Source organism: Cydia fagiglandana, chromosome 3 (assembly GCF_963556715.1).
Source record: "Cydia fagiglandana chromosome 3, ilCydFagi1.1, whole genome shotgun sequence".
NCBI lineage: Eukaryota > Metazoa > Arthropoda > Insecta > Lepidoptera > Tortricidae > Cydia > Cydia fagiglandana.
This window is the reverse complement of record NC_085934.1, coordinates 3161587-3188148: the sequence shown is the minus strand read 5'-3', so window position 1 is coordinate 3188148 and position 26562 is coordinate 3161587. Positions and strand designations below refer to the sequence as shown.

The 26562-nt window shown below is 41.6% G+C and overlaps 3 protein-coding genes across 3 annotated transcripts; 1 reads left to right on the top strand and 2 right to left on the bottom strand.

Annotated features, from left to right (window-relative positions):
* Positions 1–805: 805 nt before the first annotated feature.
* On the bottom strand, positions 806–6106 carry LOC134679852 (probable malonyl-CoA-acyl carrier protein transacylase, mitochondrial). Its single transcript, XM_063538764.1, has 7 exons — positions 6035–6106; positions 5577–5916; positions 4565–4835; positions 3323–3457; positions 1822–2049; positions 1125–1332; positions 806–883 (listed from the first exon to the last, which is right to left on the bottom strand). Exons 2-6 carry the CDS (start codon positions 5894–5896, stop codon positions 1141–1143), a joined length of 1146 nt encoding a protein of 381 aa, XP_063394834.1. The 5' UTR covers positions 5897–5916; positions 6035–6106; the 3' UTR covers positions 806–883; positions 1125–1140.
* Positions 6107–6268: 162 nt separating this feature from the next.
* On the top strand, positions 6269–9118 carry LOC134679863 (zinc finger protein 706-like). The gene is made up of 3 exons (XM_063538776.1): positions 6269–6479; positions 6657–6800; positions 8856–9118. The coding sequence occupies exons 2-3, from the start codon at positions 6657–6659 to the stop codon at positions 8943–8945; spliced, it is 234 nt and encodes a 77-aa protein (XP_063394846.1). The 5' UTR covers positions 6269–6479; the 3' UTR covers positions 8946–9118.
* Positions 9119–11895: 2777 nt separating this feature from the next.
* LOC134679855 (DNA repair protein complementing XP-A cells homolog) lies at positions 11896–25783 on the bottom strand. The gene is made up of 4 exons (XM_063538767.1): positions 25567–25783; positions 25096–25320; positions 12941–13103; positions 11896–12193 (listed from the first exon to the last, which is right to left on the bottom strand). The coding sequence occupies exons 1-4, from the start codon at positions 25779–25781 to the stop codon at positions 11918–11920; spliced, it is 879 nt and encodes a 292-aa protein (XP_063394837.1). The 5' UTR covers positions 25782–25783; the 3' UTR covers positions 11896–11917.
* Positions 25784–26562: the final 779 nt, after the last annotated feature.

Sequence of the window (26562 nt, the reverse complement as noted above, 5' to 3'; positions counted from 1 at the left end):
AAAATTTGTATTTCTGTGTTTACCTGTGACTTCGTAACGCCGAAACGGATGAACCGATTTTGATGTAGTTTCTTTTGTTTGGTAGCTGGCTTCACTGCGGTGATTTTTTAGGTATATTTTATTAAAATCGGTCTAGCCGTTTTGAAGATATTCTGCATTTCGTCATACTAGTATGGTTATTTTGTTATTTTAAGGTTATACAAGTACTTATAGCTTGAATACCGTCCAACTTATAATAAAACACATATGACCATTTTTGTTCTAAATTTAATGAGGATTAATTCTGTCCTTGACACTTTTTTGATATCTATTATAGTTTTCGTGAGAATGCCAAAAAACTACCAACGGGGACACATTTCAAGGTGGGGGGGGGGGTCGAGCGTCAGGTGGAGGGGGGGGGAGAGTGGTGAATTTTAAACAGTACACCTAGACGTATCACGTCACACAGGTTTGAAAACTATATTAATTTGTTTGTCTGAAAACATATAATGACTGTATTTAATTTTGACAACCTGAAAGATTTGTCATAGATTAGAAAGGGATAGCATGTTTCGTCCCTGAATCGCTGTCAAGCTTCGGTTTTGTAAAGTGTCCTTTCTTTCAATAGTACTATTATTTATTCTGTGGCTAGGCCTTCTGATCGACAGAAAAAAACAGGATAGTTGGATAGTTAATTAAATTACCATTTATGTCAACCGGCCTGTTAAAATTTTTTCTGTCACTAAATGAAATAGATAATACGTATATTAATAATCTAAGCATAGTACCTAAAACAGCAAGAAAAGCAATCTAGCTTGATGAGAACTACTTTCTTGATTTAACACATTTTATTTCAAAATGTAACAGTATATCTTACATCTATATTTACACCTTACTAATGTAGCTACTAATAAAAATAGGTTTTCCTAGGATAGAAATACTACGACATCCATATTTAGCCGTATTATTGTTTAGTATGGAGACGCCCGCTATATGACGGCACCGCTATCCTAGGAAACTAGAGCATAAAGATCGGTTTTCCTAGGATAGCGGTATCGTCATACAAATACTCCGACATCCATATTTAGCCGTATTATTTAGTATGGAGACGGCCGCCATATGACGGCTCCGCTATCCTAGGAAACTAGAGCATAAGTCAGTCTACACATCGATCTGTATGGAGGAGTCCCACGCCTTAGCGTTGACTTGTTTGAGCGTGGCCCGGAGCGCCGTGCCGGGCCCGAGCGCCACGGTGAGCGGGAAGCGCTCGCCTTGCGGCCGGGCGTACAGCGCGTGTAGCGTTTGTTCCCAACGCTGCGGGGACGCTGCGTGTTTCGCTAGCGTTTTTCGAACCTGAGGACAAAATAAATAAATACCCACTAGATTACAATACATCTGAATACATTAGTAATGAGCGCCATCAGAGGACTATTGTATACGTAGGTACAGCAGCAGAAGTTGCTAAGCGGGTCACGGGGTCAGGTGTTCAAAATGATCTTGACGCGACTTTATCGTTAAGAGAATAAGAGCCTTTTCGACGCCGTGTCAAACCTCAAACACAAAAACTGTCCCTCGGACGCCACGTCCCCGAAGTGTCAAAACTGAAATTGAACTTTATTCACATGCACGTAGGTCTATGTTGCTCTGTGGTCTGTGACCGATTAATCTGTCTTTGGCGTTGGACCTGCGGTGCGGATATGTCGGTCATTAGCGTCCAAAAGGTCTAGGCGCTTCAGCCTCGCACTATTTCAATGGTTCTTTTAGTACATTAGTAATAAGCGTCATAAAAGGAGTATTGTATACCTACTGTTACATTTAACCAATAACATAAATGAAACTCACCGCTCTCGCGTCGCTATAAGCTTTGGCATCCACAGCTGACACCACTTTAACTCTAGGCGCCTCCGCCTCACAAGACATTAGCGCCTCTTTCAACACATTAGTGACGGGCGCCATCAGAGGAGTATGGAAGGCGCCGGCTGCACCAGCGACGCGCGCTGAGCGCCGTATGCCGAATTCTGAGCCGCGTTTTTCGAGGAATTTTAGAGCTTCTTCGTCGCCGCCGACTACCTTGTTATAAGACAAAATAAATAATATAAAAAAAGTTGAATAATTATTTAGGACACATATGTGAAACTTACACTATATCAGAGATATATATAATATAACTCCGTATAAGATAAATAAAGTCTAAGAAAAAAATGTGCCTCGGAAATTAAGAAAAAGTCATTCTCGAATAGATGGCGCACACACCTTTGGCCTATTCTCGGCTAGATGGCGTTGACGACACCAACAACAATTTTAACACATATCAGTGAAAGAACATGGGTCAGTATGGAACAATAAAAATTGAAAATCATTTATCCGTAAACATATTTTGATTAATTTAATACATTTTCAATTTTATTTTAAGTTTTAATCGTGTGTCGATAGATGGCAGTAAATGTACCGTGACTACAAAATTTACTTTGGCAATAGTCCTCTATACTATCTATTCTCTCTGACTATACTAGACCGTCAGAGACAGTAGTCATTCACAAAAAGTTGTACGAGATATTTCATAGGTTCGGTAGCGTTCATGAGTCTATTGGTTGTGGTCGATGAACAGAACTTAAAATTATAAGAAATCTTTGTAGCTATGATAAAATTGATAATGCTACACCACAATAAAAAAAGTCTATTTTACAACTGTGGAACTAAAGTAATTAACAGTATTGAGTTAATTATTTTAAATAGGTAGGTACAACCATTTTGAGGAAACCGGACTAATCCACATAAGGCCTATAGTTTCCTCTCTGGGTTGGAAGGTCAGATGGCAGTCGCTTTCATAATAACTTGTGCCTACGCCAATTCTTAGGATTAGTTGTTAAGCAGACCCCAGGCTCCCATGAGCCATGGCAAAATGCCGGGGGTAGCGCGAGAAAGATAATGTGGTAGGTACAGACTTTTCAGTCTTTATTCCCAGAGTTTTGTAGGAACCATAGACACAGTGAACTAACCATTGTAATCCTTATTGCAATACACAGACAAAACATCCTCCAGACTGAGCATAGTCGCGCTACCCCCTCTGCCACGCATACGGTAATTTTACTCCATGTTTAGTCGAAAGTGTCTTTGTGTGACATCCGTGTCTTTGAACGGACCAATCACGGCACGGGACTTCGCTCACCTCGTCCCGCGCACTCCCGCATTTTTGGCATCATCGGTTGCATGAAATAATTGCTCTAAACTCGGTCTAGAGGATTCCTAGGCTATGTTGCAATATAATATGGTTGTTAAAATGGAGTTTTACTTTTTTTTCGAATATGGTTGTAGTTTATTAAGTTATTCTTATAGGAATTACCTTGCAGTGTGGGTATAAATAGTTGGCAACCTGACACACAGGGTCGGACAGGCCCTGTGTCTCAGCATGCTCTCTAGCGCGGAGCATCGCGTGGGGCAGGTTAGCGTCGGCGGCCAGCCATACTGTTAGCAAAGCCTGCGGACAAATTTGACACGATTATAAACTGCAAAACGTAGTTCAAGACCAAAAAACGTAAGAAATGTTGCCACTTTTTTACTAGCGCGTCTTGTATTTATGTCCAAATAAGTAAATAAAAGTACATTTTTTAATAGTAGGAGTAAAATTACTAATGAATAAATTATCTTAGCGTGATTATTTATCAAAAGGAATTTACAATTTTACAAACAAATTATTGCAGTGGCAACATTGTCTTACTTTTTTTGGTCTTGAATTACGTTTTGCAGTATAGTTTTTAGTAGTACTAGTAAAATACTTTATTGTACAAAAAGAAACATAAAACATGAAAGAACACACATCATTAGTACAAAGGCGAACTTATCCCTTTCAGGGATCTCTTCCAGTTAACCCTTGAGCAATTGAGTTTTTCTAGTAAGTAAAGAATTTCTTATGTATACATTAATACACAAAAATTGTAACAATATGTCATCAGCCAATATGAAGTCATTATATTTGGTTTATACCACAGTCATCAGCAAATAAGCTTAGAATAAAATTTAAGTGGAAAAATTTACTCTTTGGTGAGACTTGAACTCACGACCACTGGATCACCATCCCAGTACTCTGCCGTCTGAGCTATCAGGATTTCATCCATGGACAGCAAATATTTTCACTCTAAGACCAATAGGCCTCCCCCAAAGAGTACAGTCACCTGCAATAATATGTTACTCTTCGAAGGCCGCAAAAATATCTGACACGCTCTTATGGCTCTACAAATAAGAGCGTGTCACATATTTTTGCGGCCTTCGAAGAGTAACATATTATTGCAGGTGACTGTACCACAATGACCGGTCTTGCGCCACCCGCATCCAGTGGACTCCTGCGACCTTTACCAGGTCATCAGTCCACCTTGTGGGCAAGACCAATAGATTATAAGTCAAAAATAGAAACAGGAAAATGATAATTTAGAGTTACGGTAGACGCGGTATAAAAGCGTCTTTTATCCGTGCTTGGTAAAAAAGCACGGATAAATCATACCAGTACGTTGGAAAGGGACAAACGATTATTATCGGCTTGTCAACTTTAGTAAACGTTTATGAATAAGGGGGTTAATCTTTAACATACCTGGGGACGTTCCTTCGCGGCCGCCGCCATAGCGGTCTGCCGTATCTCGGCCAGCCGCAGTGCACGCTCGAGCGGCAGCGCCCCGGCCCACACGAGCGCCGTGAGCTCCCCGAGCGAGAACCCCGCCGCGGCGCGCGCGCGCTCCAGCGCCGCCGGCCGCGTGTCGCGCAGCGCCTCCAGTGCTGCCAGCGATGTCACCATGATGGCGGGCTGGCAGCGCGCGTTTAGCTCGTCCGCTGGGCCTTCAGTGCACACGCGCCAGACATCCCATCTGTAAAAAAGAAAGATGTCTAATAGAGCAAAAAAATTGTCTAAAGACATTTATTTTTATAGTTAGAATAGCTTCATTCAAGTAATAATTGTATATATAATAGTTATTATTAGTTATTTACAATACAAGTGCGGAAAAGAGGAAATTGAAACGAACGGTGATATATTATAACACAACCGAAGGGAGTGTTTTAAATCAACACGAGTTGCGAATTACCTATTTACACATGTATTGTACAACGTTTTACAGTACATATGGCTCTTTAAACTTTTGACATACACACGAAAAATGCTCTTTGCCGCGCTAGTATGGGAAAGTAAGACCATGGCCGTGTTGCATAATAAACTACAACTAATTATAAACGAATAAAGGCTATATTATTATTATATATAATATTACAAGCGGAACTCCCTTTCCAATAAGTTAAGTTAGAATAGAAAAGGAGTTCTACTTATAATTTTATTTGTAGTTTATTATGCCACACAGACCACATGTAATGTACTAACAATAATTACACTTCCATTGTGCATGATACAACTCTTACACTCTCCTAGTAGTAAGTAGACTAAAATGTCACAGACACAGGCTCTATTTAGTAAATATCTTTGGGATTTTAAGTTTATAAGTATTACTTAAATTTGCAGGCACATTGTAAGTCAGGTCATAAAAGTCTAGTAAAAGGGTTAACATAACATATTATGCTTTAAAATACATTGCCAGTGTTGAGGGGATGGTACGCACTTCAGTATTTTAGAAGCCAGTTCGTAAAGGTCTCTTGCAGCAGGCAAGTGCGCTAACTTGTGGCCCATGCCAACGCGCTGCGAGCCTTGTCCCGGGAACAGAAGCACCGTAGTATCCGCGGGCTCCACCCGTCGTACCGGCGCCTCTGGACCGCGGCGCGCATAAGGTTGTGTGGCCCATCGCAACTCGCCCTCGCCCTGCGCAGCTGGCTCTCCGTACGTCGCAGCGCCGTCAAGTAACCGCTTTAGGGGACTGTCTTCACCGCTCGCCAGGCCCCGGCGGAGCGAGCCAGCGCTCCATACCCGCCTCGCACAGAGCATCCGTACGATACAAACTTAACCTAAAAGTAGAATCACAGTTGTTATCTTGTTATTTCGTTAAATATGGTTAATTCGAAACGGGGGAACTTATTACAATAGATAAATAGTTTCCCTAAAAAAGCTAAAACCTTAATTTACCGTGGTATTTGTAGAGAAAACTTCATAAAACTTTTGCACAAACATTAACCCTTCTGAGTTTTGACAGCTTTGAGGCGTTTTTTTTTAATTTTTTTTTGTTTACAGCACTCAAACGTAATTTCGCATCACTATTTGATGACTATTTGAGTTCAATTTATTTGAAATACATTTGTTTGTTTTTACGGGCGGTTTTAAACGTAAGCGGAACTTATTCGTCGCCTGGCGATGCTGTCATCTACCATTGTCTAAATTTTGTGATGTGATTTGTAGGTAATCTCCGAGATTCCTTTCTCCAGTATTATTTTTCTGCCCCGATTCTATCACATTCACGAGCTAAGCGTCTGGCGAGACTACGCTCTTAAATAAATAAGGGTTTTAAACTGGTGCAAAGCGCCTAGTTAACAGTTCCGAGTTCATTACCACCGGACACAGCTTTCCCTCAAAGGTAAACCACGTTTTAACCATATCTTGTAAAATGCAGTTACGTGGCATTAGATGCACAACAATGAGAATTTGTCCGTGATCGTGTTATACGTTAGTTTTATTTGTTCGTAATGTTTGTCTTAAGCACAGAGTCGAAGTGACAATGGTCTGACCAATGCTGCTATTTGTTTGGTTGCAGATGGCTCGCGGACAGCAGAAGATCCAGTCGCAGGCGAAGGCGGCGGAGAAGCAATCTAAGCTCAAGAAGCAGCAGGGGCACAGCGCCACCGACCAGAAGAAGGCCGCGCAAAAGGCTCTCGTACACGTCTGTGTGCTATGCAAGGTAACTTTCACTACTTTTCTAAGGCTGACAAGGTTGTACAGATGAACTCTCACCAGCAGTTTATTCACTATAGTTCGTTTTTTTTAGCATTAGAAAGAACTTGCAAGAAGGTAAGCGATCTTGACATGTCTTTTTATTGAAAAACGCTTTTTAAAAATCCAAAACTATTACTTATGAAAGCAGAAGAATATAAATGATCGTATTAGATTCATAATTGTTACATATTTGCCGTAACTTATTTTTAAAATGTGTTTTTCAATTAAAAGACACATCAAGATTGTTTACCTAATTTCTAATGCTAAAAAAAACGAAGTATAGCTGCCCTGCTGCTTAAAAAAGGTATTCCATTGTAATTTCAATTTTTTTTTCAGACTAATTAAAATTGCATTTGTTTTGTTATAATATCCATTATACTAGCTGGGTCCACACAGAGCGAGCATACGCGCGAGGCAATTTTCTCGCGCACAAAACAGTCAGTGTAGGATGTGCCTCGCGCGCGCTGCCTCGGTAGAGGCATGTCTACACTGGCTGTTTTGTGCGTAAGGAAATTGCATTGTGTGTATGCTCACTTTGTGTAGTATAGACCTGCTATTGAATATTGATTGAGCAGCTAGGGGTATTTTTTACTTAATAATAAATGATTAGTCTGTCAATCTTTTTTTTTAAATTCTATTTCAATCCTGCAAGCTGTCTATCTTTGACATTTAGCAGGAGATTGAGTATGTGTAACAGTTGTGCATGGTGCGATATCCTTTAATGCAGTAATAAATTAAAAATAAAATCATATTATCTTATACAATTTATCTTGAGGTCTGTTGTCCGTCTCTTGACAAATACTAGAACTAGTATTAGTGAATAACTAACTTATAGTACCTACCTAGTTATAATCTAGAAGTTATTCTTTAGTATTGTAATATGTGAAAGAAGATAAAAGCACAAAGAATGTGCCATAGCCTATAAAATTTATTTACAAACATTAATAATATTCTCAAGTCATTATCTTGTATATCTTTTAATGCCTACTGTTATCTTGTAATAAAGACTACTTAGTAATTCATCAACCTCTGGTAATTATGATAATTATCTATTATCTCAAATGTGATTAACTTTATTTTGTGGATCTAATAAAATGGGTTAATGGGATTTATTTGTTAATCCGTCTACTAAAATACTTAGATGGTAGTATGCTTTAGTTAAAATTAATAAATCCAGTGTTTTAAAGAGATTTAAAAAAAATATTCTTAAACAATGCGGAGATAACTTGGCTTTCCATTTCTCCATGGGCAATAAAGAAAATGGCTCAAATGTCTGAAAAACTAGGTAACCTAGTGAGAATTAAATCATATGGGTGCTCAGCCCCTATTAAAAAGTAACCCAGAAGACATGATCATGGCAATCCAAATACAAAATTATTTATGTTATGAGTGACCAAAATTCATCCACCCAGATGTTAGCGAACGCTGGCAAAAGGCGAAAGTTTACACAAGTATTATTATTTTTATTGCCATGGAATATAGTGTCTTTAACATCATTATGCTATAATGAAATATAAACAAGTGAGCTCAGAATATTTGTTCAGACTGTTTGTAATGGCCATTTCCGAATATTTATTATTCTGGCAGTTGTTATGTTATTGAATGTTATTTACTTAAGGCTATCAATGACATTAATGTCTAAAAATCCAGAACTTTGGAGCATTAAAATATATACCCTATTCCAGCCTTTCCAAAACTATGGGTCGCTAGCGAATATTGAGTGGGCTCTGAAACTACTAGGAAATCTGAGCGTTAATATTTTATGCTCCCTTTTTAAGACGGCCAAGAGGTGGGTCCCGAATTTGGCAGATTTTGTTAGGTGGGTCGGAACCCAGTCACCTCTTTCGGAACCACTGCCTTATTGTAATTGAAATAGGAAAATAAATACACTGATAAATTTATTGTCCTTCGCGCTCCCTTCCGCTGGCCTTTACCATCACAATACGTCTTTCCCAGTTGACGTTGAAGATAATATGAATTTCGATTGTCATTTTTTTTAAATTTTACATTTCATTTACAGGCTCAGATGCCAGACCCAAAAACCTACAAGCAGCACTTCGAGAATAAGCACCCCAAGAACGAGCTCCCCGAAGACCTAAAGGCCATCTAACACTGCATTTCTCAGCATTTAGTTTTAAAACACTTATTTAATTCTTAAGATTTGTAAAAAAATATTTGTTACCGTCTAGACAAACTTCACTCGTATTTTGTTCTCGTACAATGTACATGACTCGAGCCAAGCCCCCAGCTCCCGGCTAGAATAAATTATACAATCTTTTTTAATGAGGTTTTTTATTTAAAAATTACATGCAACATTTTACTTATATTATTAACCTTTTGCCAGGCTATGGGATATATATTTCCCACATCGAAAATAGAACACTACAAACATGTGTTCTATTTTCGATGAATAAGACTGACATTCGATTGGCAGCCTGGTAAAGGTTTAACTAAAACGAGACTTAATAGAGTCTAAATCTAAGTAAGCTTGAAAGTGTTCGATTTTCCTACTCGCACTTATTATCAGCAAATTCGTCACACTCAATTCAATTAATACATAGAAACTAGTGTCCGACCGAAGGTTCGGTTTCGGTTTCGGCCAGTTTCGGCCAAAAGATCATGTTTCGGCTGTAGTTTCGGTTTCGGCCAAAAAACGGCCGAACCTTTCGGCCGGGCCGAAACTTACGAAAAAAATAAGTAGGACAACAATATTAATACCTACATATTATACTGATTCATGTATAGGTACAGAAATTAATTGGTTTATTATAAAACACAATTCCACTAATGAGGGCGCCACTGGACGGTCGACGCAGTCTTAAGAGGCTGTCAATAACTATAACGCGCACACTGTCTAATTGTTTCGGAACGAATGAGTGATTTACTATTGGTTTGTGTTAATTCCACATGTCCTCTACTTCAGCTTAGCCTTTGGCCTTGCTGCGCCGTGCTCGGCCTGCGGTCTCGCTTTTTAATACAATGGACATTGGTTGGAGTCTGTGCTCAACTACTTATCCTGAAGCCTGAAGCACGGCTTTGACTTCACATGAAAGTTTGCCTCACTGGGGCACTTCGGACTTTTAGGCCCAGGTGAAGATTGGTACCCGGCCTTGCGATATTGTCAACAAAAACTTTCGCGTTCGCGTTTTTGGTTGGTTTTTTGGATGACCCTGTATCTATATGTTAACTTGACTGGTGAATGAATAGAGTTAGACCAAGAAAATTCTGCAATGATTTTGATAGCATACGCAGTGCAACTAGTGCAAATGTTATTTATACGTCATAATTTCATAGAAGTTTTGACGTTTAGAATAACACTTGCACTGTGTGTGTTATCAAAATCGTTGCAGAATTATCTTGGTCTAACTCTAGTAATTTTCTTAAAAAACTGCTTAGGTAACATCAATTTCAAGGATATTGGGTGTTGACAGCCCCATAATATGTGTATAAAAGAGGTTTTATGACATTTTTTCAACAATTTTAACAAGTCTACAAAAGTTTCGGTTTCGGTTTCGGCCGAAACTAGAGCCAAAGCCGAACATTCGGTTTCGGTTTCGGCAAAAAAACATGTTTCGGTCGGACACTAATAGAAACATGGAAAGGTATTGCTTTACGTCAAGAGACTTCACAGCGTTATCTTGATAAATGCAAAACTTTATTAGAACGAGTTAAAGTTTCACCAATCTGCTTTATAGATGTATACTGTTTTTCTTTGGCTATAATGGTGGGTCACAAAGTACCTACAGCTGAAGGTGTATCACATACGTTTGTATCATGGTGATATTTTTAGGCAAAAGTAAAAAGTGTGCGAGGTACGAATTTTAATCTAAACAGAATGGTGTAAGGTGTAAATGACGTCTTGATAATACAATCTATATTCAAAATCCTAATTCATCTCAGCCTATATACGTCCCACTGCTGAGCACAGGCCTCCTCTCGAGCGCGAGAGGGCTTGGGCTATACTCCCCACGCTAGCCCAATGCGGATTGGGGACTTCACGTACACCTTTTGAATTTCTTCGCAGATGTAGGCAGGTTTCCTCACGATGTTTTCCTTCACCGAAAAGCGACTGGTAAATATCAAATGATATTTCGTACATAAGTTCCGGAAAACTCATTGGTACGAGCCGGGGTTTGAACCCGCGACCTCCAGATTGCAAGTCGCACGCTCTTACCGCTAGGCCACCAGCGCTCTAAATCCTAATTAAATTACGTTAAATATTTATTTGTCAGAAAAAATGTGAAGCTCATTAATATCGTTAATAAAAAAAGAAACTATGAACCACCAATATAAACATTTATTTATTTCGTTTAGATCCAAACAGCCAATCTCAAAAAAACATCAATCAAAAGTTGCCCATTTGTGACGTTCCACGTAAAAGGTACCTTATGGCGGCTGGCGCTTACGTCACATAGCGCCGCAATAATATTGGAGCGGCGTTAATAATAGCGTAAGCGCCAATCGACATAAGGTACCTTTACCCACGGGGCGTCACATTTGTGCTTACTAATAGACTACTAAATATCCCACCAGCGTGCAGCGAGTAAAATCTAATAGCGACTGTAATGCTTCTGCTTAAGGTTGCATTTCGCTTGGTGACTGGACAACTTGAAAATTTATGTAAAAATTAAAAAGTAATACAAGATTCGAATTAATTATACTTAATGCTTATAAATACGAGGTAGAAACATTTAAGGTAAGTAGACAAATCATGATTTATATCTATACAGGTAACTGTGGTAAATTAGGCATTTTTCATTAAATTAAATTCTTAAATGATTATTACTATTACAACAATGGCAGTGTTTGTACAAATTTTTCATTTAAAATTAATACAAAATCATCACTGTTAATGTCTTGTTTTGCATCTTGAAATTCGACTTATTAATTTAAGTTGTGAGCCTTTATAAGGCAGAGGGAACATATTTCCCACATGGTTTTGAACTTTATTAAGTCATAGGTTTCAATTCTGGTGTGTGAGCGAGACAGTGATGTACGTATACATATAACGATCAGAACTGCATTTAATGTTAAAGTCACCCAAGACAGCTTTAAATAAGACACTATGACAACTATTAAAACCTACATCTTCTCATAAGTCTCAGTATGTCCGCACGTCTTACACACTCTACTATAACTATCGCTGTCCTCGTCATACGTCTCTTCCCCCCACTCATGCGTATGACCATGTATGGCCTTCCTCCCTTCGAAGAGCGACGAACGGGCCGCCATGCGAAGTTCGCGCAGTTTTCGCTTTGTGCTGGTCTCTTGGGCTTTTTCGCGGCGTTTTTCGCGCGCTTCGTGTTCGGCCTCTAGGGCTTCCTCGCTGCCCCAGACTTCTAGCGCGCGTGCCTCCACCTAGAAAAAAAGAAACATTAAAAAAATTAGTCAAGACAAGAAAACGACCATAAAGGAAGTAGAGAACAGATGAGGGCAGTGCATCGGTAGTTGTGCAGATCCTTAAGGGAGGGAGGAAAAATAAAATTCGCCAACTGTCTGAAAATGAGGCAATCCAGTGGCAATGGAGTACTATTGAAGTACCTTTTCAACTGTGCGCCTCCATGGGCAACCTTTACCCCTTTTTCAAGGAATTTGCGTCAGCCCCTTGATACTGAACTTAAAAATTAGAAATGTGGTAAATTTACCCTTTACCAGGCTATAGGATATATATTTCCCACATACGGCACTTCAAATATATGTGGTCTATTTTCGATAAGTATAAGACTGACATTCGATTGTCATTTTTAGGGTTCCGTACCCAAAGGGTAAAACGGGACCCTATTACTAAGACGCTGTTGTCCGTCCGTCTGTCACCAGGCTGTATCTCACGAACCGTTGATTTTCACAGATGATGTATCTCTGTTGCCGCTATAACAACAAATACTAAAAACAGAATAAAATAAAGATTTTAGTGAGGCTCCCATACAATACAACGTGATTTATGACCGAAGTTAAGCAACGTCGGGCGGGGTCAGCACTTGGATGGGAGACCGTTCTTTTTTCCTTTTTTTGCATTATGGTACGAAACCCTTCGTGCGCGAGTCCGACTCGCACTTGCCCGGTTTTTGATGCCTGGTAAAGGGTTAAGGTCTTAAGGTCCTGTACCTGAGCCCGCAGATAGAGCCGCATGTCGCTGTAGTGAGCCTTGTGTGGGTTGCGACGTCTTATACAGCGCAGCGGCGGTGGCCGCTTGTCGAGGTCGCAGTCTTTCAACAGGAACTCCGTCTTGGCCTCCGTGCGGGTTATCAGCGAGTGGGTCTCATCATTCCTGTGAAAGGTAAAGAGTAGTTTCGCCATCTATGGACATACATACAGTCCCAAAGCAATTTTCGGTCAAAACTTAGGAAATAAAATAAAACATTGTGACAAGTTGGGTCAGATGGGGTAAAAATGAGACAAAGTTTTTAACAATCAACAACTTACTCTATTTCTTTCCTGCTTTCATGAAAGCCCTGTTGTGTAGACTACTTTTTAAATGGAATGGTTTAAAAAAATGGCTCAAAAGTTACGTTTTTTTTTCTGTTTATTTCTCACTGCACCCACATGGACGCTTTTCTGTTTCGCCCTATGGTTGACTGGTAGAGAATGCCTATACCGGCATTAAGTCCGCCTGTTGTACTTTTTGTATGTGCAATAAAGTTTAAAATAAATAAATAAATGGTTACCCATGTCTTATACTTCACCTCAAAATCGGTCGTAGTTAGTGGTGCATCAGTTTTTAGTGAGTGGGCTACTGCGGACTTACATCAAAGAAGACGTGAACTGTATGCCTTATATGAGGAACGGCGGTTTAATCATAGTGATGAATTTAAAGAACATGTGAAGGCGTATTCGAAGAAGTTTAAAGTAGATTGTCATTTAGCTAAGCGAAATTATCTAAGTCAGAAAATAAAAAGTAGTTCAGACATTATTAAAGCAACCTGGAAAGTAATAAATGTGGAGACTGGTCGTTCGAAACACACAATTAAAGAACTTAAACTAAACATTGATAACAAAATTATAGATTCTAATTTAGAAGTAGCTACAGAATTTGAAAAATTTTTCACCGAGGTACCAGTATCTACAACTAAGGATTAAATTCATCACCCTCATCTGCTGTTACATTATTAAAAGATAACGCTCCAGAGTGTTGTGGAGACCTTCATTTTGAACATGTTTGTACCTCAGATGTAATAAAGGCGTTTAAATCAATTAATGTCAAAAAAACTAGTGACCTCTGGGGAGTCTCTGTCCATGCTGTCAAATCCTTAGTAGAAATTGTAGCGCCTGACTTGGTAGTTATATTTAACAACAGTGTTGATTGCGGCGAGTTTCCTGATCTAATGAAACATAGTAAAGTAATTCCTTTATTTAAATCTGGTAGCAGCTCTGACCCCACTAACTTTAGACCGATATCTGTGCTACCAACATTTAGCAAGATTTTTGAAAAATTAGTTCTTTCTCAATTAGTACGACATTTTAACGTTAATAATTTGATGCATAATAAGCAGTTTGGTTTTACACGGGGTCGCTCAACAACCGATGCTGGTGTTGAGCTAATTAAGCATATTTTCGATGCCTGGGAGGAGTCACGAGATGCTTTAGGTGTCTTCTGTGATTTATCTAAGGCCTTCGACTGTGTTTGTCATGAAACATTAATCAGGAAACTTCATTATTACGGCGTTAGAGGATCGGCACTGAATTTACTTAAGTCCTACTTAAATGGTAGAATACAAAGGGTCGATGTGAATGGACAGCGATCACCTGGGTCATTGGTCTCTATGGGTGTACCACAGGGGTCAATATTGGGGCCTTTCCTGTTCCTTATCTACATAAATGACTTGCCATTCCTTGTTAAGACCCACCATGATATAGTATTGTTTGCAGACGACACCTCACTTATTTTCAAAGTCAAACGACAGCAACAAGCTTACAATGATGTAAACAATGCTATTTCAAAAGTAGTAAATTGGTTCAATGTTAATAATTTAATGTTAAATGAGAAAAAAACTAAATGTATTAAGTTTGTCACTAGTAGAGTCTGTGCGGAAAGAGAAGAGTCGTGGGATTTGAGGGCGCGCCAGTGCTATTTTATGGTTTTTGCTATGCTGACAACACTGGTCACGTGATTATAGTACGACACTAAAGGTTATGATACTTGAATCCCTTTTGTTCCGATTTTTTACCACGGCTTACTAAACGGAGCCTGGTGGTGGTGTCGGCTCGTCAACTCAATCCTCTGATTAAGCGCAGGCACCAGTTTTCTTTTTAAAACACACTTGTTTTTATATCTCAGATACTAAAGTGACTGCGATTGACAAAACTGCTAAAACTAGTTAAGAATCTGCCCAATACAACTGTTTAACAAGATACGAGTCTCATTTATGTACTGCCTAATCTGTGCAGTCCAACAGTTATTAAAACCGGGTAGATCGGGTACAAATTGGGCAATAGAACTGTAATTTTATCTGGGATATATTTCACCCATTGTAAACTTGACTTGTAATGTATGTGTACATTATTAATAATAAATATGAATATGAATAAAAATTGTGCATAAGTAGGTAGGCCTTATTGGGATATGTCCGGTTCTCTCATCTCACGATATTTTACTTCGCCGAAAAGTCACTGCTAAATATGAAATATAATTTCGTAACTAACAGAACCTACAAATAAAGAAATATTATGTGTTCCGTACTCCACATCGGATATCTTCATTGAGAGAGTAACGCGATCGTTGACCAATGATGCCGCTAGCGTCTATGTAGTCGCTCCGCCCCACGCCGTGACGTAGTTCCGCTTCCACTTCCTGCGAACCGTTGCTCGCTTCCCGCCACTCGCCACCGCCATGACATTGTTTCGTCGACCGTCTTGACCGATGGTCCGCAAATATTTTTTGCGTATATTTTTGCAGCATGGTGCTTTAACATTTCCGATCCAAAGCTCGGTCGATTAAATAGTGAGATATGGCAGAGATCGCCACTATTAGTCTTTTGGCGGTCTCGCGATCGAAGTCATCGAACGGTGCTTTTCGATTCTACCCACTTTTTTCTCGCTAAATTAATTTTCACATTCCATGCTGCTAAAATCGTTACCGTTAACTCGCATTTTCGAGATCGAAGTAGGAAGTGCGTCAGTGGTTTTTGTTAACAAGCGGTAACAAGTCGCTCCGCATCGGAGAGGGAACGCGCGGTCATCGTGCCTGCGGCGGCGGGGGCGGCGCGGCGGCGGACGGCCTGCGCGCGCCGCTGTCGGGTGCCGCGCTTCGCCGATAAGGAGGTTTGGATTGTCTCGAACCATCCGGTGAGCCAGTTTAAGATATTCTAATTTTATTGGCGTTCAGAAGTTACTTCGACACTCGCGGAGGGTTCTCAGGCAGTAGCCTGGGAGTACCTCGTGTTGTTAGTTGCGGCGCGACCGGGGCGCCCCGTCCCCCGGCGCCCGCCCCCGCCCGCGCGCGCCGCGCCTTCTGCTGTCGTCCAAGGTGACTCCGAGACACCGCGACGCTGCGGGCCACGGTGGACGCCTCCAGTCCGCAGGACTCGGAGAGACGTCACACGCCCGCTCCTGTTGCTGCAGTCGCGGTGCGGACGCCTCCAGTCCGCGGGACTCCGAGAGACGTCACACGCCCGCTCCTGTTGCTGCAGTCGCGGTGCGGACGCCTCCAGTCGCGGTGCGGACGCCTCCAGTCCGCGGGACTCCGAGAGACGTCACACGCCCGCTCCTGTTACTGCAGTCGCGGTGCGGACGCCTCCAGTCCGCGGGACTCCGAGAGACGTCACACGCCCGCTCCTGTTGCTGCAGTCGCGGTGCGGACGCCTCCAGTCGCGGTGCGGACGCCTCCAGTCCGCGGGACTCCGAGAGACGTCACACGCCCGCTCCTGTTGCTGCAGTCGCGGTGCGGACGCCTCCAGTCGCGGTGCGGACGCCTCCAGTCCGCGGGACTCCGAGAGACGTCACACGCCCGCTCCTGCTGCTGCAGTCGCTGTGCGGACGCCTCCAGTCCGCGGGACTCCGAGAAACGTCACACGCCCGCTCCTGTTGCTGCAGTCACGGTGCGGACGCCTCCAGTCCGCGGGACTCCACGAGACGTTACACGCCCGCTCCTATTGCTGCAGTTGCGGTGCGGACGCTTCCAATCCAGCGGGACTCCGAGAGATCCGCGTGGCTCTGCGCGTCACACGCCCGCTCCTGCAGCTGCGGGCGCATCGCGGGTGGATCGCGCCAAGGTGAAGGCGGACCGCTTCTGCGTCCCGACTGCTCGAGCGGAAGGAAGGTAAGTTACGTGTAAGCAGTGGAAAGGCTACGAATACAGCGACGATCGCCGCGTTGGTTGCCGGCCGTCATGACGTCGCTGGTGACCTACGCGCCGGTGGTGGCCACCACGATGGCACCGCCGAGGGCAACAGCGTCGCCGTGATGATGCGTGCAACTACGAGCCTAGCCATCGGCGCCTCCCGTGCCGGTAACGTCCGTCACGCGCACCGGCGCCTGTCGAGCTGGCCGCCACGACGGCGCCTCTCGCACCTGAGCCTGGCGACGGTGGCCGCCATGATGGCGCCGCCCGCTCGATGACACCGCCTGCCCCCCGAGCTGGCCGCCACGATGGCGCCTCTCGCATTACGCATCGACGCGGCGGCGGCGGCTGCCACAATGGCGCTGCCCGCCACGATGATACCGCCCGCCACGATGGCACCACCACCTGCGCACTGGTGCCTCTCGAGCTGGCCGCCACGATGGCGCCTCTCGCCTCACACCAGTGCCTCCCAGACCAGCCAGCCAGACGGCGACCGCCTCATGCACCGGTGCCTCCCGAGCTGGCCGCCACGATGGCGCCTCTCGCCGCACGCACCGGCGCCTCCCCGCCACGATGGAGCCACCCGCCTCACGCGACAACGCCTCTAGAGCGGGCCGCCACTATGGGTCCTCGCCTCACGCACCAGCGCTTCCCGAACCAGTGGCGGCCGCCATGAGCCGCCCGGCCTCAGGCACCGGTGCCCCCCCCCCCCGAGCCGGCCGCCACGATGGCGCCCCTAGCTTCACGCACCGGCGCCTCCCGAGCGGCGGCGGTTGCCACAATCACGCCGATGCTGTCCACCGATGCTGCAACTACGACGATGTCGTCCCTTGCTCGCTGGGCGCCACAGTATCAGTTTTGTCCTGTCCACATGGTTCCATTGAGGTACGCAGGCGCCTATAGCTATGGTGCAGGTATAGGTATGGTATGGTACAGCACGAACAGACCGCTAAGCTCTTGGTTTCGGTTAAAGAATCCTCCGGCGACGGCAGACAAGGTCGTAAAGAGCCCCGTCCTAGCGCGGCTCGACTGCCCGGAGTTGAAAGCGGTAAGATATGTCGATACTCAGAGGAAAATACCTCGTGTTCCCGGGCTTCATAAAGGTGCTGATCGACTTCGCTGTGTCGCTTCGAAGCTCCTACGACTTCTCGAGGCCATGGAGTGGTCCAACCGGAGAACAGCTAGCGACAAGGCCCTGTGCGACCGCTCGAAACCGAGGTGAAAGGCATCGAAAAGGTCTGCAGACTTCACATAATTATCTCTACTTGCTCGCGCTCTCCAGCTTAAGTTCCGTCTTACAAAGACGAACTCGTGCGAAAAGCCATAATAAACAAAATGGGACAAATAAACCCGATGCGCCTGAACAAGCTTGAGTTTCCGGTGCTAAGAGAAAGGGGCCAGGAGGACTCCAGCAGTTTCCATCTGTCTGTATTCGACTTTATCGAAACAGTTTTGTTACGCAAAGCGCCAAAATCGATTTTAGACTTGATTTCATCAGTTCGATTTCCTTAAAAGCATGCTACTAACTCGATGCCCTATACTAACTCGATATAGGGTGTCTCTTCGGATAAAGCGAATTAGACCATCACGCTCCTAGACATCACGTGGGACACGCGGCACAACACACCGATTGAAAGTTTTCTTTTTCGCGACATACAGGCCTGCCTTGCTGCAGAGTTTCTCGCAGAAATGAGACTCAATGCCTTCTGTTCAGTCTCAAATTCGCAAACTTTAGTTCATGGAGGAAGGTGAAGCCTTCGCAGTCCCCAGCAACACGGAGCTGCCGAAAGCCTCGCACCACTTTCTTCCTCATCTTATGCAAGCAGTCCGTTACAATCTCCAATATTGGTAGACAATGTACGAGGTAAGGCCCTTTCAGCGAAGAGTAACCGTTAACGGGCCGCATCTGCAGCGCTGACGACAGAAGTGTAAACATACAACCGCACCGGTACAGTATACATAAAACGACGGCGACACTACATCCCTTCCGTTACTACGGCTGTCGCAAAAACTGCTGATGCCAGCAGATCGTCTACAGGTCGCGCTGGTTGCTTGCTAATTGCCAGGTCGGTACAACCCCCGAGGGCAACGGTTTATCAAGAAGTCACTGCGCGCCCGAGTGGCAGCTGCGCCCAGCAGCCGCCGAGACTGTCTTCACCTGACAGGCGCCTTGTTGGCCGGCCTCCGCTTTCGAGAGCCCTCGCACTGTGCCACGGTATTTCTTAACAGACTCATTGAACTGCTACCACGACCTTTGACAGCTGCCTGTGAGACTTGGCATGGATGTCTCCACCTCCCAGCCTAGTCTGTGTACTGCGACGGCGTGATAAGGAGTCTTAAAGCAGCTGTGGTAAGCTTGCAATTTACTGGCGGTCCTAGTGAACACAACGTCAGACCGCCCTCCCTTACGAGTCAACGACCTTAAGAATGAGGCGTAGCTCCTGTCAGATAGGACGCTCCAACACCGAGCTGGCGGGATCAGGAGTGACGTCCGCTACTGGCGTGACTGGCGCATGCATATAACATGCCAAGGTCTAACGCTACGTAGCGAACGAAACGCAACTGTCACTGTCTCACTAATATGGAAGAACCGGATATTCCCGATTCCGGTACTGTGTTTGTATAGAAAACAGTAACGGGAGCCCCTAGATCGTCCCCTTGTCTAGGCTGCATGTACGGCCACAATGTAGAAACGGTCTTTATGGTGCATCAAAAATAAGATCAACTGCCAGGTACCTCTATCCAGTGAAGTAGCGAGCTATCTCAGACGTCTATTTCTATTATCCATGTTAGCTTTCAGAACGATACTCGTTCATAAGCCTCTCACAAGTGCTGTGTATGAACCACTATCGGACACTATGCCTTCTTCCAACGCCATTAATAGCGAGACCAGCGCCTCCCAAAGCACCAGCTTGGGACGCGAGACATCTACTTGCCCTAATTTAAATAGCCCTACAACGTTAGGTACGTTAGAAGAAGTACGATAGAATAGCTGCCGCACTTTTGCTGTTAGCATCAGGCCGCAGGGTCAATGACCTTACTCTACTACACTGTAGCCCGGGCAATTATATAGATAACTTTAACGCTATTATTTTGTGTCCGAAATTCGGCTCTAAACCAGATAACGTGTCTTACCGACTGGACTCTTAGAAGCTCCGGAATAAAGTATAGACCCAGTATAAGTAGGTAGTCTGGGTACGTCACCTTGCGAGAATTACACAAAATGTTAGGGGACACTTCGCTTATTTCTTTCAGCCACAGTCTCATCCAAGCCGGCCTCGCCTACGATTGCTTTTGATCCACGATGTACTTAATAACTAAATTGGCTGGAAAGCTATTCACTTAGCGATATTTTCGCTTATGTTAATTGGGAACATGACTCGCCGAGATTCTGCGGATCGGATGCGATTTCGAATGAGAATTCTCTTAAACCAGTTTAACGTCAGATTCGAACCTGAGATTACAATTTCAATTCTCAATTTCCTGTAATTCACATTATAACGAGTCACTGTGATTTCATGGGTTGCAATATGGTGTATACATATTTATTCGTTCTCTGAGTTCTATGACAGTAGGTGTAGCCCTACCGCTTGCGCGCCCGCTAACTCGCCACCAGGAGATAATAAACAGGTCTCAATGAAGATATCCGATGTGGAGTACGGAACACATAATATAAAAATTTTACCTTCCAATAAAATTATTATTATGTTTCCTATCCACATCGGATATCTGAGTAATGCCTTCCTGGCAGGCTACTAGGCTACTTTTATGCCGACGGTACTTCTCCTCAACAATGACATGGCGGTGGCGAGTGGCGGGAAGCGAGCAACGGTTCGCAGGAAGTGGAAGCGGAACTACGTCACGGCGTGGGGCGGAGCGACTACATAGACGCTAGCGGCATCATTGGTCAACGATCGCGTTACTCTCTCAATGAAGATATCCGATGTGGATAGGAAACATAATAATAATTTTATTGGAAGGTAAAATTTTTATATTTTATTAGAAAAAGTTTTATTCAGAACCTAGTAAACGAACTTACAAATAAAGAAATATTTTATTAGAAAAAGTTTTATTCTTTGTAATCGAAGTCTGAATTAAAATATTCAATGTCACTTATGTTTGAGCTAGCTTCAAAACAGGTTTACCTTTATTTTGCCGTAAATTTTTCTGCAGATTTTCTGCAAAAGTTACAAAATATGTTTCTTTGAAATGAATAATCGAAGAAACAGAATTAATTGTAACAAAAATGTGTGATTCGATTATTCTATTAATGATTTTCTGTATAAAAAATTCTGCAAAAAATTTGGCGGTAAAATAAGGGCACACCTTCAAAACAACCAGGGATTATTACAGGGATACTCATAGAACTATCTTCATCTGAACTGGATGTGCTTGAATCCGGCACGTAGATTACGAATTCTTGCATATCACCTACTTAGCGGTCTTTTATTCGAGATACCGTAGGTACTTTTACACAATCCTGAAAAATAAATTACATATAAATATGCATAAAATGGCAAGTATCAAGACTATTTGTCAGTTATTTTAAAGATCATGAATGACCTGCATATTTATGAAAATTAATATATTTTGAATGAATATACTTACCGATTATGTACCAGAGACAAGTTACTTAGGGGGCTTATTAAATAGGTAATTATTTAATATTAAATACAACATCAATACCCGCGAATAGCGGAAACACGTTCCGCGACTTTTTGTAAGTCGATAGTCGGCTTTTAGCCGTTTTCTTCCCGCTGACAAAACCGAACAATGTTAAATATAATTTTCCTTGTGGTTTTATGTACGGTTTTATCGTGTTTTGAAAATATTTTATACATAAAACTTGCGGTTTTTGTTAATAAAAATATACATTGACAGAAGTTTGTTTACTTTTTACAAGACAGGTGTCAAAGGATTGATTGCCATATAAAATTTAAAATGTTAGTTCCCGTTTCTGCCACGACTCTTCTCTTTCCGCACAGACTCTAGTAACGTAAGGCATGTGCAAGCAAGTGTCATTGTGAAGGATGAGGAATTGGAATTAGTTGATAGTACAGTTTTTCTTGGTATAACTTTAGATTCTAAACTCCAGTGGGGTCCCCATATTGCTACTCTTTCGAATAGACTGAGCTCTGCAGCTTTTGCAGTGAGCAAAATCCGTCAGTTAACTGATGTGAAAACAGCTCGATTAGTATATTTTAGTTACTTCCATAGCATTATGGCATATGGTATTTTACTGTGGGGCGGTGCTTCAGAGATAAATACCATTTTTGTTCTGCAGAAGAGGGCTATTCGAGCAATATACAAAATGAACCATAGAGACTCACTTAGAGATAAATTTAAGGAAATTGACATAATGACAGTGCACTGTCAATACATTTATGAGAATATTCTGTATGTACATAAAAATATTGTAAATTTTAGGAAAAATTGTGAAATCCATAATATTAATACTAGAAATAAACATAAGTTCGCAGTGCCCTTCACTCGGCTCCATAAAATTAAAAAATCATTCATGGGTAATTGTGTAAGATTTTATAATAAACTTCCAAACCATATTACTGAATTATCTATTAATAAATTTAAGAATTATGTAAAGCGTAAACTTATTTCCAAAGCTTATTATACCACACAGGACTACATGAATGATAATGCAACGTGGGATTAATTGTTATTCGAAATGATTATTTATTTATTAGGTATATTTGATTATTGATGAGGAAATGGATATTCCGATGTAATATTATCTACTTGTTTGTTACTTATGCTTTTTTTTGACATTTAGATTTTATTCTAGAAATTCTAGACTAGTATTTTTTTATACAATTTTTTTTTAAATGTTTGACGATCCTTTTGTGAAATTCTTAGTGTTAAATTTGACATGTATAATAATCCAATTTTATTATGGAATAATATTAACCTCAATAAATTGCTCTGATAATTAGATTAAGATTAATTACGATTCATAAGAGCTTGTTGCTAGGCCTACATGAATAAAGTATATTTTGATTGATATATTTACCCCACCTGGCCCTTGTTTAAAATTAAACTACCATAATAATTATGGTAACTTAGTATTAATTTCAAGCGTCCTGAAAAGGATTTAGGAGGAAATAATACAAAATAAGTTCAAGCGTCCAAATTAATAATAATTATAAGTACAGGCCCAAGCCCTCTCGCGCTCGAGAGGAGGCCTGTGCTCAGCAGTGGGACATATATAGGCTGCAATGATGATGATGATGATGATAAGTACAGGATTAGAATAAGACTTTTTCTTTAACCCTTAAATTGGCAAGAGTAAAAATTTGTAAAAACAAGTAATATAGTAGCATACCTTTATTTAATACCGTCTGGGGGTCTACAGAAAAATGTTTGAAAAAATCCAGTATTATCGGTTTTTCAGAAAATCTATGTACATCACCATGCACGTTGCCAATTTTATATCAAGAAAAGTAACATTGTTCTATGTACACGCTGGTTACCGCTGCCAAGAAGCCAGTAAAATATTATATAAAAATTAACGTAAATTATTATGAAAAAACATAATTTTGTGTGAAATTGTTAATAGCAATTTAGTTTTTTTGTTTCTCCGACAATTAAACAAAGGAGCATATGGCATTTGACGCTATAAAATTTTGTCTATCCCTGTAGTAGTGTACATTTTACGGTCCACTCTCAGGAAAATGCCCCATGTTGTTAAACCAAAGACTGTCTGTAACTCTAGGACGCTATTTCAGAGCCTTTTGTATTTTTTTTCTTATGGCACAGTTTCTCAACTTTCATTTCATCGGTTACCAATCTTCGTCGCTTTACAATGTCCTTCGAATAGCTCAAACCGGAAGTTCTAAAAGTAACCTACAGCTGTATCTAATTCTGTTTTTTTTTTCAGGCTGGTACATTTCACGTGTTTATATGAACCTCTTGTTGCCCTAGTATGTAGTTAATGGCGATGAGTGTTCAAGTGTAGTGTAGGCAAAGCATCATAAATAACTGTAGATGGAGAGTGTAGAACTCTAATACGCTCGAAAGAGAATCAACGTGCTTTCGGAATTAAATCGTGCTTGATTATATTTATCGACCTCATCCTCGTCCGACAAGCTGTCTAGCAAATTTAATCGCTCCAAAGAAGAATTTATAGAAGGTGGATCAGGGATATCGTCAGAATAGTATTGTTTGAATGCGCGTTGGTTCCTCATCGGAATCTGATTCATAATCAGAACATACATTTTTTACGTGAATTAAAGCTAAAATCTTATGCGATCTACATAGTGTTAAATACTACAGACAAAGAAAGGAAACCATTCTGCTTAAAAATATTTTAAATAAACAAGGACACGTAAAATCGATAGATTCAAAACAAAAGTTAAGTACAGATAGGTTGGCAACGTACACGGTGGTTACCGTAGTTGAATGTAAGTACATCTTTACAAACTTGTCAACGGTAACCGTGGTGTACATTCCAATTTATCAGTGATTATCTTTATTATTATGCCTTATGCACACAAAATGACCAATTATTCATATACTTTACCATTTTCTTATGAAACACAAAACATAATAATTATAACTTGCCTACAGAAAAGTTGTTAAAATTTAATAAAACTTATTAGAGGTACTGGCGAGCGTCGCCGCTTCGAACAGATTTTTTGATAGCGACGTTAATTTTAATTTTATGCCATATCACATATTTAATTACTATTGATAACATCATTATTAAGTAGTTTCTGTTAATAAAAGCTTAGGAAATTAGATATGTTTACGACAGGAATTTTTACTAACTAACGTACACTGTGATGCACAATGCCAATTTAAGGGTTAAATATTGGACTTTGGATATTTGAACTTATTTTGTATTTTTTCCTCCAAAATCCTCTTAGACTCATTACCAACCTCTTTTGTGCCAAAAGGTTAATGGGAAAACAGAATACCTATATTGCCTAACTGGCTTATAAGACCTGATTTATTAAAATTGGGATCTTACTTGCACTCATCACACACACTGTAGTCGAACGTGTCAAACAGGTACGACATGGGGAACGGTTTGTCACACTCCAAGCAGTGTGGCTGCTCACTCTCATGGACCACTGGAGCTGGTGCTTGGACCTTCTTGATCTTGGTCTCGGGCTCATCTTCCTCTAGAAGGAAGCCGCCGCCTGTGTCGCGGGCGCGGGTGCCGGCTACTGAAGAGGATACTGCTTCTTTTACGCTGCGGGGAAACAAAATTTTAATTTACATTACAACTTCATCATTTGGAAACATTCCACATATTTGTACAGTCAAGTGTAAAAATTTGGGTCCCATAGTTCTTAATTCGGTGACATAAGAGTTATGGGACATATTTTTGAGATGATTTGTGCACCCATGTTTTTTTACACATGGCTGTAGTCAGAATTATTGGTTAATAAGCCATTTTACTACGCAGCATAGGAACACAGCTTATGTGATTACTAACGCAGGATGAAGTTTAATAAGTCGCGCGTCGTGCAGGGCGCGTGCCTTCTGCCGCTGTCGCTCTATACGAGCCCGCTGAGCCGCAGTCAGTGTGGTACCCGAACTTGTATCACTGGTGCTGGTGTCGCTGGTGTTCGAGGTGTCTCCTGCGTTTGTGGGCACATCCGAGTCTACGGGGATATTTTCACTGCGAGGCAGCTCACAGGTGCTCGCCATACCTGACAAGAATAAATTTAATTTAAAAACAACAATATTCTTAACAAATTAATGTTTTAATTATTATTATTAGCCGAGTTGAACAAATATACAAATAATGTGTTATTTTGTGCGTTATAATGAAAACAAATCTTGTGTGGAGCGTACTTTTTCTTGCAATGTGAGACAGATCGTAGTCGACCATAATTACTCTCACCAACCGTTAATTACATCGTATCATTCGTATATTTGTATACGGCTTATAACCTGGAGTTCTTGATTAAGCAGTGGCTCTATTTTCCTCAGTAACCTGATTTTTGTGAGCACTTATAAATATTTATTTGGCGCCAAGCCAGTTCGATCTCAAATTTTACACGCGATGTTGAACCCCACGAAAAAATCTAGATATATTGGCTAAAAATTTGAAGATGATGTACCTACTTGTCATTGACGGCATGAGCCTTGCATGAGCGATCATAAAAAAAATGAAGCAAAGCCTACGCACATTGACATGGGGGTTCCATAGCAAACAAGGGGTTCCGATTCAAACAAAATAAAGGTAACTTGAACAAGGTTCACTTCCTAAGAAAGTTATGTCCCCAAATAATTGAGCATGTGTGCGTTGGCCTCCGAGAAAAAGTTGCGAGTAATAAAAATAAAAACATTTTTCTACAGCTTGGCAAAAAAGAGTAGAAATTAAAAAGTGGCAACACTGTAGTGTCGTCCCTTTCAAACCAATTTATATAAGAAAAAGGGACGACACTACAGTGTTGCCACTTTTTAATTTCTACTCTTTTTTGCC